The 19,639-nt window shown below is 41.8% G+C and overlaps 1 protein-coding gene and 1 long non-coding RNA gene across 7 annotated transcripts in view; one reads left to right on the top strand and one right to left on the bottom strand.

The window, feature by feature from the left end:
- The first annotated feature begins 57 nt into the window (after nucleotides 1-57).
- Nucleotides 58-19,639, top strand: part of LOC119481554 (RAS guanyl-releasing protein 2-like) — a 40,460-nt gene continuing 20,878 nt past the window's right edge. For 5 of the 6 annotated variants that reach the window (XM_037758643.1, XM_037758638.1, XM_037758642.1 and 2 more), the window contains exons 1-7: nucleotides 58-789; nucleotides 14,755-14,892; nucleotides 15,024-15,126; nucleotides 16,272-16,328; nucleotides 16,605-16,736; nucleotides 17,578-17,728; nucleotides 19,162-19,335. In XM_037758643.1, the coding sequence (XP_037614571.1) occupies nucleotides 14,823-14,892; nucleotides 15,024-15,126; nucleotides 16,272-16,328; nucleotides 16,605-16,736; nucleotides 17,578-17,728; nucleotides 19,162-19,335 (687 nt within the window). In that variant the 5' untranslated portion in view covers nucleotides 58-789; nucleotides 14,755-14,822. Of the gene's footprint in view, nucleotides 790-14,754; nucleotides 14,893-15,023; nucleotides 15,127-16,266; nucleotides 16,329-16,604; nucleotides 16,737-17,577; nucleotides 17,729-19,161; nucleotides 19,336-19,639 lie in introns of those variants that run through there. The other variant, XM_037758644.1, reaches the window with a different exon arrangement.
- On the bottom strand, nucleotides 653-19,289 carry LOC119481555. Its single transcript, XR_005205221.1, has 3 exons — nucleotides 19,153-19,289; nucleotides 11,701-11,777; nucleotides 653-781 (listed from the first exon to the last, which is right to left on the bottom strand). It is a non-coding gene; the product is annotated as an uncharacterized LOC119481555 (long non-coding RNA).

Raw genomic sequence — 19,639 nt, 5'->3', positions numbered from 1 at the left:
AATAAAAAAAAAGTAACAAAAAAACAGAAAACATGCCAGGGGTTAATATAAATAAATAAATAAATAAATAATAGTAATTTAAGTAAAAACATTAAACAAACTCACCATTTTAATAGCCTTTTTTTTTTACTATAAATAAAAATAAAAATAAAAATAGGCTAAACACTCGATACAATGTCAAAATATATGAGGTGCATGTGAAGGCAGCACACTTTTGGAAGTGTAGACATGTGTCTGAGATTATCAAGGGATTATTTTGGATTGACATTTCGCATTGATACTGCAGAGCAGCTCAACATGGATTGTTTATATGGTGCGTAATGGTGCGTATCAGCATCAACGTGCACAACAAGCATGTGCAGCCTGTGTGACCGTGGTGTTGCTGTGCTGCTGCCGATAGGAGGGACTGTCTCTCTTCTCTTCTGCAGTGTGATAGTGAGCTGAGCTGCACAGCTGGAGCACGAGCAGAGGGCTGGCACGCGGGTTCCAGCTGCGAGCAGAGAGGACTGGAGAGCTTCTGATGCATCACATCCAATATAGAGCAGGAGAGGACTTGTGTGCACTGGTATAGGGTTAATGCGCTGTGAAGAAACACACACACACCTGCAGAGACGCGCCTGCATCAACTCCTCCAGAGTGCGTCTCTTCTGAGGACTTCTTGGGTTTCGATCATCGATGCTGCTGCTGGTGCTGGTGCTGGTGATGTAACGCTTCTCATCTCGGTGCTCAACTCCACAAACTGTCATCACCTCCTCACCCAGAGCATGGGACCCTTCAAACTCTAAAAAGGTAAGAAATGTGTTATAACTTCCATGCTGAGACATTTCAGATGTCTGTTCCTTCTCTGCCTGCTCAGGCACTTCTATTTAGAAGAAACCCACCACAGTGTAATGCTATGTGCCTGTCTTACAGTGCACTCCTTGATATATCAGTGCATTTTTGTGTTGCACACAGTTGATAAGCTCATGCAAGGACTTGTCTTCTTGCAGCATCAGCCACAGCAATGTCAGAATCTCTGTTTGTGGCTGCAACTCTGTGTTCTTGCTGCTGACCGTCTTGGCCAGGTCTCCCTTGGAAAAGAGGTTCTTAATCTCAATGGGACTAAGCTGGTTAAATAAAGGTTAAATAAATTAAAAAATAATAATATCAGTGCATTGTTGTGTTGCAACAGTTGATTGTTGGAACATGGAAGGACTTGTCTTCTTGCAGCATCAGCCACAGCAATGTCAGAATTACCATGTTGACTCATTTGGGAGTCATAAATGTACTTTGTGTTGGAAAGAAGTAGTCACAGCTGTTGTGCTAAGACTTGCAGAATACATGGGTTGCACCATACAGATGTCTTTTATATCTACTAGTTGAACTAATGGAACTAAAGGGTCAGTGCACGGTTATTTTCAAGAGGAAGACTGAGTGAGCAGAGTAGAGGAGGATGCAGGAACGCCTACTGCTAAAATTAGATTGAGGGAGTGGCGGGGTCTTTATCCTGCTGTGACTGCTGGTGAGAATGATGGTAAACAAAAGTCTGATGGCATGCAAAGTCATGGCTTGACCCATCTGGGAAGGTAGAGAGGGAGGTGAGGTATCCATCAAATGGCACTGATGATAACTTTCAAGACCCCTGGCGGCTCTCAGCTAATAACCAATAAACACCTGTGTGCTGATGAGAATTCTCCGTGACTGGAGAGCAGCACTGGAGGCCACATCCCAGCTCATTGTGAGTCAGCCTTGGCTGCTGAATTAAACAAGCAGGTCAGACCAACCTTGCTCTCTTCCTTCATCAGCCCCCTCATTACATGTTCTCTTATACAGGCTGCAGACTGCAGTGATTCAAGGTGATTTTTTTTCCTTCTCCCGCCGCCCTCAAAGCCAGCAGGGATTAGGAGGCATCTTCGAGAGCCGGGGGTTGCTGATTACTTGCTCTACAACAACTTCGCTTATACTTCACCCCTGCCCTTAGCCGCCCACGTTTTGATGTCAGAGCGGTGGGATTTTACTTGTAAGCCGAGACCGGCTGCCTGTCTGGACATTCGGAAGTCTTAGCAGCTGTAGTTTAGTTTTGCAGCTCATCACGCCCTTATGGGAGACAGAAAAGTCACTTCGGTGTTTTTCAATGCATTTGGCCCGGAGCTGCATGTTGCTGATTAACTGCACCTATTTTGAATATCGGACAGGCTGGCTTTGTGCACTTGGTCATCGAGATCAGTATTTGATTCAGAGCATGCAAATGTGGCAGCCATTGACATAACTGGGGCTGTCCTCAACCAAAGAAATAGTCGACTAGTACTCATGATTTTGTTGAGTAGTTGATTTAAACGACAGATCTGTGACACTGAGTTTCTCCACAAAGATTCACACCACTTTAAAAAAGGGACCTAATGTGCTTTTGTGCTTTTCCTTTAGTGTGTTATATAGTTATTGTGCATGTAAAAGGTCTGCAAAGTGACAAAGCCCAAAGTCCACGCCAAAGGGAGTTACTCTTCCCCAAAGAAACACTGCTCCTGAACTGCCTTAAATGCATTGCTTGAAGTCCCGCCTTTTCCTCCGTAACATGGTGATGTCACCAAGTAACACATTTGCATAATACCTGTCTAGCGGCTAGTTTGGCACGCTCTAAAACAAAGCTAGTTAGAGCAGAGCTGGAGCGGAGTCCGATGAGTTTAGTTTGGTTGACCGATCACAACAGAGTGGACCAGCTGACCAATCAGAGCTTGTGTTTACCAGAGATGTGCTCATAAGTTTCTGAATAAGTCAGAATAAGTCAATCAGCATGAAAAAAAGCATAAAAAAATGACTAATCGATTAAAGAAATCTTTGTCGACTAAGACCAAAACAACCGATTAGTCAACTAATCGACTAAGAGGGGGCAGCCCTAGCTGTCACCAAAGCACAAATCAATAAAACAATTAGTCTGCAGTTCAATTTATCAGACTGTAAATTATTTGATCAGCAGTTACCCAATGTTCTCTGTGATCTCACATACCCAACAAGTGAAGTAGTGCTTGACTAGAAAGATATAGAACTTTAAATAGAAAGGATTTCAAGGATTAAAAGTGCCTTCAGCGTAGTGGTAAAATCAAGTACAAGAGATTTAAAAAACAAGCCTCTGCATCTCTATTTCTCCTTTCTCTCCTCCGCTGCCGCAGTGCAATTACTTCAGGCCTCTGGAGCGGCCACCCTTGATATTTAGCATCACTTCCAGCCACCTCCTCCACCTCAACCTGCAGCGGTGTTGCACTTGTCATGAAAGCCAGCCATAATTGGATCTATTGTGCAGGGCTGTTGCTTTATGCCAACGGACCAACAAGCAACAAATATGAGAGGAGGAGGAGAGGGAGGAATAAAACTAATGCAGAGCAGAGGGACATAGCGAGGAAGAGGGAAACAACACTCAATCAACACAAGAGAAAAATCAAACAAAGAAGAAAATAATTACAGAGAGCAGACAGGAGCCGCAGCTCAGCCAGACACGTGTGCGGGATGTTCGCCATCATTGGGGTGTAACGGTCCAGTGCACTTTCTGCCTCTGGCCGCTGCCTTCCATATCTCACTTTTCATCAGCTAATCCCATCTATTCCTCCACAGCCCCTGTGCCACACTCCTAATTACCTGTACCAACTTTACCTGCTAGGCTGAATTCACACCAAGCATGTTCGAAGCAAAACTGAGGAGAGCTAACTCTTTTAGAACATGGACTGTGGTACCCAAATAACTGCATTTATAGCTCCAGTGTGTAGGATCTGGCAGTATCTAGCGGTGAGGTGAGGAGATTGCAACCAACTGAAGCCTCTCCTGTGTACCTAGCGTGTTGCAGAGCTACGGTGGCTGACGCAAAAATGCGAATGGCGCTCTCTAGAGCCATTTGGAGCAGAGCCAGTGCGTAGAGTGTGTGTGTGTACGTGGCAAGTGAGTGTTGAAGCAAGAGAAAGAGAGCGGCGGCGCTGCCCTCCCTGAAAAGCCCAGTCTGCTCTGATGGTCAACTGGCCCAGGGCTGGCTCTAGCCCTTTTGGTGCCCTATAGGCGGAATTCAGATTTGGAGCCGCCCCCCTTTATTTATTTATTTATTTGTTTGTTCATTTGTTACCTCAATACATAAAATGAGGAAGGGCGCTCACAAGCATTATTTTTTAAATTTATTTTTAATTAATTTTTTTCAGAAGGTGGCACCCTAGGCGACCGCCTATATGGCCTATGCTTTAAGCCGGCCCTGAGCTGGCCCACTGTTATGATTGGTCAACTGAACCAAACTCTTCGGATTCCGCTCCAGCTCTGCGTTAAATATCTTTGTTTGAGGGGGTGCCAAACTAGTCGCTAGGCAGATATTATGCAAATGTGTTACTCAGTGACATCACCACGTTACATAAGAAAAAAGGCGGGACTTTAAGCGAGGCAGTTCAGGAGCAGTGTTTCTGTGGGGAAGAGAGTAACTCCCTTTGGCGTGGACTTTGGGCTTTGAAACTTTGCAGAACTTTTACATGCTCAAAAAACTATACAACACACTAACGGGAAGGGAAAAAGCACAAAAGCATAATAGGTCCCCTTTAAACACCAGAATCTAAAGACATGCAGCATAGGCAGCTGGAATCAGATTTGGTTTCACTCCCACTAACTTGGCAGGACAACAGTGATCCTAAAACTATGTAAATAAATGATCTAATTGTGAGTGGATGTGATTTGTCTTAATGCGAACCAGGTCACTTCTAAACTTCCCCCATTGGTCCAGTCCAGAATAAGTAGTCCTCTCTACTCTGTCTCCGTCCCTGAGTCACCTCATCTGCTCCCATGAAAGGGCACAGACCCTGTGAAATCTCATATGTCAATGCTCTCCTCACCTTTAAAGGCATGGACGCAGAAGGGAGGGAGACATAGGAGGGGAAGGTAGCTGTTGAGGGAAAGTGTTCAAGCTATAAATCAAGCTGTGTCTGGAATTAAATCAGTCAGGGGGGAACACAGTAGTGGATGAGCCTGGTGGGAGGGCGGATCGAAACTCACTGGCTGCGGTATCTAACATAGTGTAGTGATTACTTAAAGCAGTGAATTAGCAGTGATGGAGATCGCATGGCTGATTAGTTTCTGGTTTCCGTTGACTGGCATCATTCTATGCTACAGGCGTGCTATAGGCGTGCCTCACTTTCAGAAAGGGAATCGAAAAAATAGTACACAACGCCTGTGGTATCCTGCACCTGCAATCAAAAAAGTGCATTCTTCACTTGGAGAGTGTTTGCAGTCTGTAATCTCTCACGCTCTTTATCTGAATGCACACAATGAATTGTGTATTATGACTGCAGGATATTGTGGGGTTTGTGGTCTGCTCAGGGATGCAAGCTGCTTTAGGGAGGAATACATAAACAGGAACCAGCCAGTACTAACGTTGTTTAAAAAGCCTGCAGGGGTAATGAGGAGGCTGGCTGGCTGGGTGAATCTGAAACTCTGACTCCTAGCATACATGAAACTAGTTCAGAATGAGTGTTACATAAAACCACCCTGAGCGCGGCTCTGACAGGCAGGAGGAAATGAAGCAGATAAACAATGCAAAGAAGAAATTAGTCTCCACTTGTACTGTATGTGCCCTGCTGTGCAAACCACACGTTTCTTAGAAAACACAAATTGCGAAAATAGAAGTGTCAGCATCACTTGGTGCCTGAGCCCAACCAACGGCTGTTTATGGGTGGGTGTTTTCCTGCAGCTACACAATGTTTCTGCATGGAGGGTGGGCCTCTGGTGCCTCCGGGCAATGGAGTTGAAGCTCGCTGTTAAGGAATAGTTTTACATGGTGGGAAATATGCTTATTTACTTTCTTGCCAAAAGATTGGTGAGAAGATCGATACCTCTCTCAGGCATGTGAGTGCTATCAATCCTCTCATCTAGCTCTCGGCAAGAAAGCAAATAAGCGTACCTATTTCCCAAAATATTGAACTTTAAGGCTGGAAACAGCTAGCATAGCTCTGGTCAAAGATAATAAAATACATTAAGCTAACCTGCTGCTGGCTGTGCTTCATATTTACTGTACTCTAGACAGAGTCATTCACGTTTTCGCGTTGGCTGCCGTAGTTCTTCTAGACAATTTGCACATGGGAGAAGTTTCAGTTGGTTGCAATCTGCAACCTCACCGCTAGATGCCACTAAATCCTACACACTGCACCTTTAATTTGTGGAAGCAGAAATTGTCTAGCAAATCATATTTTTTTTCCATAAATCATATTTTTTTTTCTATAAATCTGCTATCTGGTAAATCCATTCTTCTCGTAAACACAATATTTTCAGTTACATGGAATTTATTCACCCGAGATGAAACAACAGGAAGTGAGATTCCTGACATCAGCATTGCATAAAAGCAGAAAATGCCTCCCGCTCTGAAATTATTAGACAGTTGGCAGGAGCGGTCTGGGTGTTCACCGCAAGAAACAAACTCTAACGTTCCATTGCAAAAGATGATGCATCACGTTTGCTCTTTTACACAATAATTCATGCTGCCTCCGCCTTTCACTCATCACACAGCGAGAGAAGGAAGTTATGTGTGTGTTAGTGAAATAAGTGACAGAGTAAGAAAATACTTCCAATGTAGAGAGAAAAACTTTAACTAAGAGTATTCATTACACTTAGAAAAAGCCTCTGCGTATGAGATTGTTCAAGTTGAAAATGCACATGTAGTCGCCACATGTCACACACGCATACCAACACACACCCTTCCGGTATTTGTTATGAAGCAAACTTTCACATCTGGTAAAAAGGACAGAAGTTTGAGCAGGAAGCCTGAAAACAAAGCAGCAAAAACAATGTGACACAATGATACATTGTTGTGTTTAGGACAAAGGAGGAGGAGGAAGATATTATAACAGCGCATGGGATCTGCAGCAATGCCCTTTCTGTCTCACATATTACACTTTTCATTTGTTGAGTCAGAAGGTTGAGATGTGAGATATGAGAGTGTGCCAGATGTGGAACAGGATGCGTGACATTTTTTTGGAGGACGTAATAATACATTACACTCTAGCAGCTGCTATGTTCCAGCAACACATTGTGTAATGTGCATAGTTTTCTCCTTAATCTTCTGTTATTTCAAGGTTATGAAAAAATGCTGCTTGCCTCTTTCACATACAGTATTAGTTTTGCTTTTGAGACAGATTGAAGCTGTTTTGTTTTCCAACATTACTATCCGTCCCTAGTTGATACTTTCCCTTCTTTAGAACACATTTTTCCATGTTTGACTGGGCTGAAGCAAGGTTGAGTACGCTCTCTTCCTGCCTCCCAGTCTCTCTCTTTATCTCCCATTCCACCGCCTCCCCACCCCTCCATCCCAAAGGAGCAACTGTAGCCGCTAATCTCCGTTCGCAGCCGGTGCGCCCCCACCGATGTGGCATTCTGCATGTCCAGGGAAAAGGAAACGTTTCCCTTCCTGCTCTCGGTACCCTGCAGTCTGTAAATAGAGCCTGTCACCAGCCGCTCTGTAGGCCTCTCTGGAGAACTATATCTGTCCCGTCATGCGACACCCTAGCTACAACTTCCTGAAACAAACCACGGGGTGTTGGGTAAGAGATAAGGGTGGTGTGTGTATTAACATGAAGATTTGTATGTGTTTTTGCAGTCCTGTAATTCTATCCACCATGACCTCACAAGGACAGTAAGATGAGATAAAGTGCAAATTACTTGTCCTCACTTTGGGGTCAGAATTACAGTCAATAAATTACCACATTGATGTGAGATATCATTTATATAGTTACCACATGCAAACAAGTTTGTCTGCCTCTACCAGCTTTAAACTACATTCACACTGTGTGCCACCAGGTTGGATTTGTTGTTGAATATCTAAAGCTAAAGTTTTGGCCCATTGGTGCATTTGAGCTAAATGCAAAACGTCTGCATGCAATCATGCTCCTGTTAAGCAAGTAATATGTTTATCATGTTCACCATCATACACAAAATTATTCAACGAATTGTCATACAACGGTTTCGTATGATATCCTACGAAAAGTTTATTGCTCATTTTTCGTCAATTTCTGCTTTAGTCTTTTTAAAATAAACTTCTGTCTTCACAGCAAACAACTTTGGTAGGTTTAGGCAACAAAACCCCTTAGTTAGGTTTAGGAAAATACCAACTTGGTTAGGTTTAGGCAACAAAACTACATAGTTAGGTTTAGGAAAATACCAACTTGGTTAGGTTTAGGCAACAAAACCACTTAGTTAGGTGTAGAAAAATTCCAACTTGGTTAGGTTTAGGCAACACAACTACTTAGTTAGGCTTAAAAAAAGATTGTGGTTAAGTTAACTTACGTACGGAAGTTATGTGACAAATAAACCAACGTTGACTTCTTGTTTCACACGGGACAAGAACACCGTTCTCCTGGGCGAAGTCAGATGTTTTTTGACCCACCCCTGACCTCCTCCCTATGTGCCGTTTGTTGTTTTTTATACTTCCTTGTTCATAATTACGTGGATACATACAAATTGATTTTGTGGGATACTGTATATGCGAATTATAGTGCATTACTTTTTGTAGGTAAAAGCTTCGAACAGAGTATGAGAACAGTCTGATTTACTGGATAAGTTGTTTTGACTTGCAACTCTAGAAGACATTATATCCTAATGACTAAAGTAAGTCCATCACTTTGGTTGATGTGATGGACTGACCAGCCAACCAACACTGCCATCCCTGGAGCACCGCCACTACTGTGGCTAAAATCCTGGAGATTGAACCTTTTAACATGTCTGTGTGAGGCAGAATGAACTTCCTGCGTAATCAGAGTGAATCAATGCATCCCCATCTTTTAGCTCATCCCCATTATCCATGAAAACATTAATCAAACATGTTTCACCCAAATGCCAGTGGGGAGGGAATAAAACTAAATCAATGTCTGTATGGCGACTGTGCATCTAGCTCGGGGTATTTACCAGCATGGAAATGAGCCCATTATGGGAATATCAATAGCAGGATGGATGTCATTACCCGTGCGTCTGTCAGTGTCTTATCATCAATCAGTGCTATAGTGTCAATTTGAAGACATGGAAAGGTGTTGAAGATTTATGCAGCCAGTTTCATTCTCATGTGTGGGCTTTGTAAGAAGGCATACTTAGCATAGTCTGATGTGATTTAGGCAGGAAAAGGGTATGTATATGCAACATAATTTACTCCATTGGATAGAAAATATATACTCACTTTACACAAGTATTTAAAGGGGACATATAATGCTCTTTTTCAGGTTCATACTTGTATTTTGGGTTTCTATTAGAACATGATTACATGCTTTAATGTTCAAATAACACTTTGTTTTTCTCATGCCGTCTGTCTGAATATACCTGTATTCACCCTCTGTCTGAAACGCTCCGTTTTAGCACCTGTCTCTTTAAGGGCGATATATTCCAATGAGCCTGCAAGTAAGTAAACTAAATAAAACACATACAGAAACAACTATGGAAAACACGTTACAAACGTCAACGAAAAACACGTGACAAATGTCACTAACGTAACTTACAAAACAAAACACCAGTCAACAACGGTCTTGAACACGGGTCACCTGGTTAAAAGTCTGGTGTTTGTTGGGCCCGTCCACCTCCCCACCCGCACACCATAAGTGGTAATTCTCGCTTCTTATACTACTTCACTAACTCTTACCGTAGCATTTATACACAGATGCGTTTACATTGCAGTCAGTACAGCATACATGGCGTACAAACGACACGTGGAAATCAAGAAAGGCGTACTTATTGCACGCTTCTTACGCTTTGTGCATTGGCTGCTCATTTCACAAGTTGTGGGTTACTCCAGATACCCAAATTTATGTGCACAAGAACTGAAAAAGTTTTTCATAATATGTCCCCTTTAAGAACTGTAGATCAAGCATTAAATTCGAAGAAAGAAATGTGTGGACATGCATCAGCTTTCATGTTGTTTTATGGCTGTAATAGTGGGAATGAGAAGGGCAGCAGTGAGAAGGTGTATCAGGCTGGAGGATGTGACATTTTCAGTGCCCACTAAACCAGCAGCACACTACAGACTCCACGTGGCCAGGATTGACCAGGCACCCGTCAACTTCCCTTTATCCCCACTGCGCCCTCCAGCCCACCCCTAATCTACCTGATCGATGGCCCTGGATCATCGTCACCAGGCAACCAAGGATGACACCAAAGCTCCCGCAGTCTGTGCAGAAATCATGTGGGGATTATACTTAAAGAATTGCAAGAAAGGCTAGAAGGGGGAGGGGGGCTGTCGAGGACATATCAGTCTCTGAATCCTCCTGAAAGCACAAAGAGAATTGGGTCGCGACAAAGAGCTCCCGTCAGCGGGATGATGAATGGAGAGCAAGATGGTATCGCTATTAAGACGGGCACAGCCTGTGCCGCAGTGCCAGTCTAGACTCAGTTAAAAGCAGCTTCACCCTTTGAACAGGTGGCACGTTTTTTTTCCAGTGTAACGGCCTCTGAGGGATGAATGCATCTGCAGAGAAAGTAGTTGAGGACAGGCTGTTCTGAAGCGAACGGTAAAAAATGCAGAAGCGAAACAGATGCTCACTTTGTCACAGTGAAATCCATTTCAGCCCAGGTCTCGACGACTCTCATCGATAATGACTCTTGTTGTGTGGCAATAATAGACTCCAAGGCCACTTTCCTTCTGATTAGATTCATGAGATGTGAGCAGTGGTGTCTGTTGTTGTTGCAGGCATTTTTTTCTTTGAGGTTTTTGAGACTCTAAGCTACGGCACCTCTCTATGGCACAGATGTATTTCCTGTGGTGACCTTAGCATCCTCACAGGAACTTTCATGTCTATCTATAGCAACAGCACATCATTCTGATTGTGGTCCGGCAGTCTGTCATTTAACACTTTATCTCTCCATAATCTGACCACGTCCTTTACAAAAAAGGAACAGATTTGAGGTTCACTATTCGGTAACAAATTTCATGGTAATTAGGTGATATTAGCAAGTAACCTATTTGAAATTTCTTTGGAATTACTGCCAAATTACCCCAATATTTACCTCAAAAAGTTAATTGATATGCTTTATTTCCATGTCTGCTGATAAATAGATAATAATTAGTAAATAACTTCTTTGAAATGTCTTTAAAAACTCCCTGAATCATCACATTAGCTACCAGGTTGTGTAGACAATAAGTCACAATGGTGAGATTTGTGCCTGATCAGAAGTGTCTTCTATTAGTTTTCCACCTCCAATGAAGAGTAGTGCACAGCTTCTCAAGCCTAAGGGCCCTATTTTAACCATTATATGCTATTTTAGCATATAATTCTTAAATAAAGTCTATAATAAAGTAATTTTTGATACATTTTGAGGTCAATATTGGGGTAATTTGGTAGTAATTCCAAAGAAATTTCAAATAGGTTACTTGCTAATCATCACCTAATTACCATGAAATTTACGGACCTGTAAAATGAAGTGTTACTGCCACTATTTCACTCCTCACTCAATCTCACTGCATGACTGAAGCTTTAGGGTGATCCTTTTCTTTTCCCTCCATCCCTGCAGAAACGTGTGTGGCTGAGACAGCTCGTGAAGCCTGTAATTGAGTGTGTCCGCCCACCGCGTTGCAGCAGAGACAGCGTGGTGGAAGGCTTCATTGTGTCAGGCACAATAGATACGTACACACAATCATCACACCCTGCCACAGAACCACAACACTGAAGAGCCATTAGTAGAACCAGCATGCTGCGGATTGCTAACTTTGTCACTCGAGCGTAACCTCAGCGTTACCTTTCTTATCAGCAACGAAGCAAAAATATCCAGTGACTTCCTTTATCTCCTATTTCACCACCAGATCGAGTCGTAACCTGTATAGAAGATTAGTGTGTTTTACTTCTTCAGACACAATAAACGCAGCCAGGATTATAGCATTCCCTCAGGTTACTCTGCCTCTCATACCACACTTCTCTGGATACAAACATGTATTTTGTGCGTTGTGTGCAGAGGTGTGTGTTGTGAAAGTGGCTGGGCAGTAAGATGCGGTTGCCATGGTTCCCTGCTGCGAGGACTTATTCAATATGCATGTCTTTCTTAACTTATTTCCGCAGCACATGTACGGTAAAACAAAACGCCATCATCTTTTAACACTTGTGCACTGACTAACACTGTGCTTGCATTGTGTTCTATACAACAGACTGCATCGGAGCATCATTAATTGTGGTTTCCTGTTGATTGTGTTTATGGCTTTCTATTGGTTTTTCTAACAAGCCACATTGAGGTCAAAGCAAGCTGAACTGTCTACATAAGTCATATTTTACCATCAAAATGACCTGTTTGTGTGCTAAATTACATTATGTTAACCATACCTTTCTCAGTGTATAAATGTAAATTAGACTTCAGACACTGTGAATGACCTACATGGATAATAATTAGGGCTGTCGAAGAAAAAATCTGTTCAAAATGCACCGTAAAGGGAGATTTGACAATTATTTAACACTCTTATCAACATGGGAGTGGACAAATATGCTACTTTATGAAAATAAATGTTTATATTTATTACTGAAAATCAGTTTACAACACAAAACAATAACAAATATAGTCCAGAAACCCTCACATGTACTGCATTTAGCATAAAACAAGATGCTCAAATCATAACATGGCAAACTGCAGCCCAACAGGCAACAACAGCTGTCAGTGTGTCAGTGTTCTGACTTGACTATGACTTGCCCCAAACTGCATGTGATTATCATAAAGTGGGCATGTCTGTAAAGGGGAGACTCGTGGGTACCCAGAGAACCCATTTACATTCACATATCTTGAGGTCAGAGGTCAAGGGACACCTTTGACAATGGCTATGCCAGCTTTTCCTCTCCAAAATTTAGTTTGGAGCGTTATTTAGCCTCATTCTTGACAAGCTAGTATGACATGGTTGGTACCGATGGATTCCTGAGGTTTTTTAGTTTCATATGATGCCAGTGTCTTCATCTTCTAGCTTCACAGCTGAGCCCGCTACAGCCTAAAAATTGCGTTAATGCGTTAAAGAAATTAGTGGTGTTAAAACGAATTTGCCATAACACGTTATTATCGCGTTAACTTTGACAGCCCTAGTGATAATAATATCATTTAAACTGACAGTCAGTATTTTAGATGGTGTTTTCATCAGTGATGGAAGAAGTCATTAGATACTGTTGGATAGATACCGATACTGTGTGACCAAACTGTTGAAACTGTGGGAAACACACATAGATGACAAACTGAGTTTTACAGACAATGTTGATTTTATATGTAAGAAAGCTTTTAAATTAGGAGACTGAAGGAGTTTGGGGGTAGACAACATGTAAGCCTGATAGAGAGCACCCTTATTTTTAACATCTCTCTTTGGTATGAGCACTTGACTATATAGAAACAAACTGACCGGGACTGTTAAGACAGCAGGGAACATAGTAGGACGCCGACAAAAGCCGATAGATGACCTCTCCAGCACAGCCGTACACAGGAAACCCCGGTCAATCATCATCGACAAAACACTTCCCCTCCATCCTGAGTCTGAGTTGCTCCCCTCGGGGCGACACTATAGAGAATAGCCCCGGCAAAGAACAAGATCTACAAAGGTTCTTTTATCCCAAATGCCACAACAGCAAACTTAAATATGAACACTGCAAAGCAAAAACGCACAATCTTACCAAGTATATTTGTCTAATTACTAGTCAAAATATCTCATAATATAAGACACAATCACCCAACAGGTAATATTTCAGTGACTTGTTTTCAGACAATGCATCTTGAATATCTTGTTAAGTGACGAAATACTTTTACAGGCTTATTATGACACACAGCTCTTTCTAATACTAGTGAAATATAGCTCAAAATGAGTCTCATTTTATCTTGAAAGGCCTATATATTACATCTTATTTAAAGAAATCTTACCAAGAGTATATTCACTTGTTCCATTGGCAATTGTTTTTTACTTATTACAGGCGAAAACACTTTGTATTCATTGTTTTTTTTGTTTTAAACTTATTTTTAGAGTAGCTTTTATCTAGTGAAAATATGAGAGGGTAGGCTGTACATCATGGATGTGAATGCAATGACTATTGTAACGTGGAGAGATCTTTGTTCTGTTTTATGTGATGTTTTTTATCCTGTGAGACAGAAGATCATTTTCCTGCCTTGGCTGGACAATAAAGTTTATTCTATTCTATTCTTAGAATAAGAAATGATTAGCAAAATGTACTTCTCAACAGTAAAACGAGTCGTCATGCAGCAAAACTGTTGCATAATTCCTGTTAATGAAACATTTTCACGTCAACTTTTGGGCTGGATATTGAATCTCAATGGCCAAAATGTATAACATTGCACACACTGTCCATTCTTGTTTACATATTCTTTAAGTCATATCTTATTTTGCTAGTCATAACGTTTCCAATTGTTCAATTGTGTTAATGTAGGGGAGCCAAAACGGTATTTATTTTCATCACTTCAGACATTTAAACTCTCTGCTGACCAATTATATCGGGCTCCTTCAAGCAGAACGAGTTTCAGTGCAAGTTTTGCAGATTGACACCTTGAATTTGTCGGCTCAAATCAAACGATCATGTCGACAGGGGAAGATGACATTGAGCGGCAGATATCCCCATTAAATTCTCCAGCCCTAAATGTTGCGTAAACAGTCACTGATTCTCTCTCAGTGTGGAGCGGCATGCAAAATAACCGACCACACAACTATTCCAAACATGCAGCAGCGGCCTCTACGAATTTAATTTCCTCTCTTTGCTTAAATAGTAATTACTCCCTTTTTCTTTTGCTCGCCTTTGATCCTTTCGTTTCATCTTCTTTTGTGTTCAGTGAGAGGCACCAGAGTCGAACCAGAGAGAGAGAGAGAAACGAGGGAACAAACAGAGAGGAAAGGAACGATGGAGTCCACGATGACGGAGCAGTCGGCCGCAGTGGACGAGCTGGTGGAAGCGTGCATCCAAGCCTTCGGTTGGTCATTGGAAACACTGTTTGTTTGACATGTTGTGCAAAAATAGATGCATACTAATTGTTAGCAGGTGATGCTTGCCCTGTGAATACATCCTCCTGATGATGACTGACATCCCATTTTCTTCTTCTAGATGAGAAGGGCACTTTGAAGGATGCGTCCGTGGTCCGCATGTTTCTCATGATGCACCCTTGGTACATCCCTTCAATCGACATGGCTAAGAAGCTAGTGTTCAAGTATCCTTCACCTTTGTTTTTCTGCTACTTCAGGGATTTGGTGTTCGTCTACAAATATCACTTCACACGCTGCTGACAGGAAAATGGAATCAAAGCCAGATCTTGTCTATCTCCTAAAGCTTAATGAGATTTTAAAGAGGACCTATTATGCTTTTATGGTTGTTATATAGTTTTTTGTGCATGTAAAAGGTCTGCAAAGTTACAAAGTCCACGCCTCAGGGAGTTACTCTCCCCCACAGAAACACTGCTCCTGAACAGCCTGAAACGCCTCGCTTGAAGTCCTGCCTTTTCTTCCATAACGTGTTGATGTCACCAAGTAAACACATTTGCTTAATACCTGCCTATTGACTAGTTTGGCACACCCTCAAACAAAGCCAGTTAGAGCGGAGCTGAAGCGGAGTCGGTTTGATTCGGTTGACCAATCACAAGGGGGGGCTGCAGGAGCTCAAACGGAGCGTTTCAGAGGATGATAAGAGGTGCTGCAGCACAGCCGGTATGAGAAAAGTAAAGAGTTTTTTGAACATTAAAGCATGTAAACCAACACATTCTCACTCCTAACTCATCAAATACTGCCGCTTGGTCAGGGCCCCTCGGCATCGGAGACTGACGCACGGGATACCCCTCTTGCGTTACTTTTGGACGGACCAGGGACGGCGTCAATATACACTCGTTACATGCATAAGTTGATGGTCTTCGTTGACCTTAACTTCACTGACTAGCGACTCACAGGACTGACAATATCGATGAGTCTCGTGACTAAAGACTGACGTGACAAAATAGGTCAATGTTACTCCTGGTTGAAAGTGTTTGTTTGACCCATCCACCACCCCTTCCGCCCGCCCTTAGCGGACTCAATGCTATTAATACTACGTCAGTTGCTCCAACCGTCGAATAACACGGCAGGTCGGTTTACATTGGAGTTAATTGAAAGCCCGGTTCGTCACATACTGTCGCTAAAGGGTGCCACCGAGCGTCGGTTTCCAATGGCGGTATTTGACCAGTTGGGAGAGGAAACGGGTCGTGTAAACATGTTCTAGTAGAAACCCAAAATACAAGTAGGCACGTGAAAATAAGCACAATAGGTCCTCTTTAAGAGAGTTTTTATGGAAATTTGCAGCAAAGTTAAACCTTGACTTTTAGATAAGATCTCAAGAGGAGAGCTGCACTGCTGAGCGCCGCACACGAATCTGCCACCTTGTCAAGTAATAAACTGTCATTCATTTTTTTTTATCTCTTCTCGTGTTATTCCCTTTCTGACCTTTGGTGTGATGATTCATTTATGGATTTGTGAGTTTACAATTGAATATTGACAGTAATGTTATTTTAAAAATTCACTTTTTAAACATCATGTAAACTAATTTAATCACGGAAAGACCTTAAACTTAGTGTGACATTATTGTGTAGATGTAAACAAGTCTATCCTCCAGTATTTTTCCCCTCATCGTTCTCTCTTTTCATCCCTTTGTTCTTCCGTCCAGGTACTGGATCTCTGAGTTTCCAGCAGAGTTCAATCTGAGCCCGGAGCTGGCCGACCAGATCAAAGACTTTAAAGACCTCCTGAGCACCGAGGGCAACGAGCGCCAGAGCAAGCTCATTGACCTCGACAGTGTGTGAGTGAATTGGGTTGCCGAAAGCCGAGCGTGCTGTTGACAGTGTGAATGAATGTCTCTGTCTGTCTGTGGGTGTTTATGTCAGCGTGCACTTTTATTGCCTGCTCTCAGACTTTGCTGAGCTGAGCTGTGCTGGGTCAGTGACTTCTCCTTTTCCCATAAAAGCAATATCAGTGTGACCTCGACTCCCATGAGGAGCAGGCTTTGAGGAGCAGATTTTATGAGGGTAACACATTTTACAAGTCAGCAAATTTCATGGTAAGTAGGTGATAATTAGCAAGTATTTGAGATTTCTTTGATATTACTGCCAAATTACCCCAATATTTACCTCAAAATTGATCAAATAATTACTTTGTTTGGCTGTCTTGCCTTGGGACTTGACTCTGGACTTTTATTATAATTATTTTATATCTATTATAAACATTATTTATTAATTATATTCCGCTATTTCCCAATTAACAGTAATAAATAGCTGGTAATTTATTTAATACATTTCCAGGAAAATAATATAAAGTTAATTGATATGCTTTATTTCCATGTCTGCTGAAATTATATGCTATTTTAGCATATAATTGTTTAATTATGTTCATAATAAAGTAATTGTTTTATAAATTTTGAGGTAAATATTGGGGTAATTTGGCAGTAATTCCAAAGAAATTTCAAATACTTGCTAATTATCATCTAATTACCATGAAATTTGCGGACCTGTAAAATGAAGTGTTACCGAATGTCCTTCCAGAAATACATTCTGCATTTATAGAACATGTTTGATAGTTTTTTTTTACCCAAAAGACCAAAGAAGAGAAAACATTTCATAAAATATTCTTTATGTCCCCCTCAGGCCGTCATATAAATGGAAGCGGCAGGTGACTCAGCGTGTCCCATCAGTGTCCAAAAAGAGGAAAATGTCCCTGCTGTTTGACCACCTTGACTCCTGCGAACTGGCTGAACACCTGACCTACCTGGAGTACAAATCCTTCTGCAAAATCCTGGTCAGTTTGCTGCTCATCCACCGTGATGTTTACAGCTCTTAAAATTCTTTTGAATTCTTTAGTAATGTCACATGCTGCAGGCTCGTTGTAGTTGCTAAGCAATAGAGGTTAAAAGTCGACTTTTACTGGCACTAATTATATTTGTTTTTTGGAAACATTTTGTTATTTTGGGAAGCAAAGGCAATGATTGGGTGTGTGCCGATTTTAAATGGTAGATGTCTTTAGATAATGTATTCAAGTGTGATGGTGTTGGTGGCGAGACGGGCTTGGCTTTGTCTTTGTGTCTCTTCTAAAAGAGATTCTGGCTCAAAATATAGCTAAATAAAAATAGAGCATGTAGCCTACTGGTCTAAATGGGCAGTAATGATACCTTTCTGCATTTTGACTACGTGAAAAAAAAGAAGTTTTGGACATAACTCCCTGTAAAAGTTGGTTTTACACTTGTCTGTACATATAAAACATGTTAATTAGTGAGCTTTAGAGGAACTGGATGGTGGATTCTGTTACCTTTGGACAGAGCCAGGCTTGTTAATCCCCCCTTTATGGTAAGCTAAACCAACCAGCTGCATATTTCCCATACAGACACGAAAGCGGTATTAATCTTCTCATCTATTTCTCGTCAGGAAAGCAAATAAGGATATTTCCCAAAATGTCAAACTATGCCTTTAAAGGGGCACTCAAAACAGTGATTTAGTGTTTCACTTCCATAAAGCTGGGGGACATACAGGAGACCAATGCTCCAAACTTGCGCTGAATTTTGGCGAGGAAAAACCGGCATGTCCATTTTCAAAGGAGTCCCTTGACCTCTGACCTCAAGATATGTGAATGAAAAAGGGATAATAACATGCAGTTTGGGGTCATAGTCAAGTCAGCACACTGACAGCTGTTGTTGCCTGTTGGGCTGCAGTTTGTCATGTTATGATTTGAGCATATGTTTTATGCTAAATGCAGTACCTGTGAGGGTTTCTGGACAATATTTGTCATTGTTTTGGATTCTTAATTGATTTCCAATAATAAATATATACATACATTTGCATAAAGCAGCATATTTGCCCACTCCCATGTTGATAAGAGTATTAAATACTTGACAAATCTCCCTTTAAGGTACATTTTGAACGGATAAACACATGCAACTAATTTGCGATTAATCGTGATTAGCTATTATAATTGATTGACAGCTCTAGCCAAAATGAAAGCAGCGACGCCTGAGATATCCTGACTTTTAGTCTCAAGTAAAGGCCAGTCGAGTCCTACATTTCCCCGAATACAACTCAACAATAGTGTCTTTTATCAGACCTTTTATCAGAACTAAATTTCTGAGGATATACAGTAATCGTCAGGATTTATAAATTTGAAAATACCGGGATGTAAGTATGTTGTAATTTGATTTAAATAAATGAAATAAAATGTGTAATGCTACTTACTCCTTTTAGTTTCAGGACTACCACAGCTTCGTGATGCACGGCTGCACAGTGGATAACCCCATCCTGGAGCGTTTCATCACGCTTTTCAACAGCGTCTCCCAGTGGATCCAGCTCATGGTGCTCAGCAAGCCAACCGCTCCTCAGAGGGCCGCCGTCATCTCCCACTTCATCAGAGTGGCACAGGTCTGTCCGCGGGGCCCATTAAGATTGTTTACTGCACAGGTTTTAAGACAGAGATGGGGGGGAGTCGTAGTGTTCAGGGTCCATGTGGAAGCAGACTGAGAGGAGATGATTGCCTGGAGCCGCGGAGAAAGAGGAGAGAAAATTAGAGATTAAACCAGGAGATATGGAGAGCAGGGGGAAAAGTCACGGCGAAGCCTTGATGACATGCGCACACACATACACATAAGACACCATCATTTCCCATTCAGCAGCACAAATTGTGAGAAAAAGTGAATTTAATTTTAAAAGGCTTTAGAGGTATTAG

This window comes from Sebastes umbrosus, chromosome 22, assembly GCF_015220745.1.
Source record: "Sebastes umbrosus isolate fSebUmb1 chromosome 22, fSebUmb1.pri, whole genome shotgun sequence".
In the NCBI taxonomy this organism is placed as follows: Eukaryota; Metazoa; Chordata; class Actinopteri; order Perciformes; family Sebastidae; genus Sebastes; species Sebastes umbrosus.
This window is presented reverse-complemented; position numbering and strand designations above follow the sequence as displayed.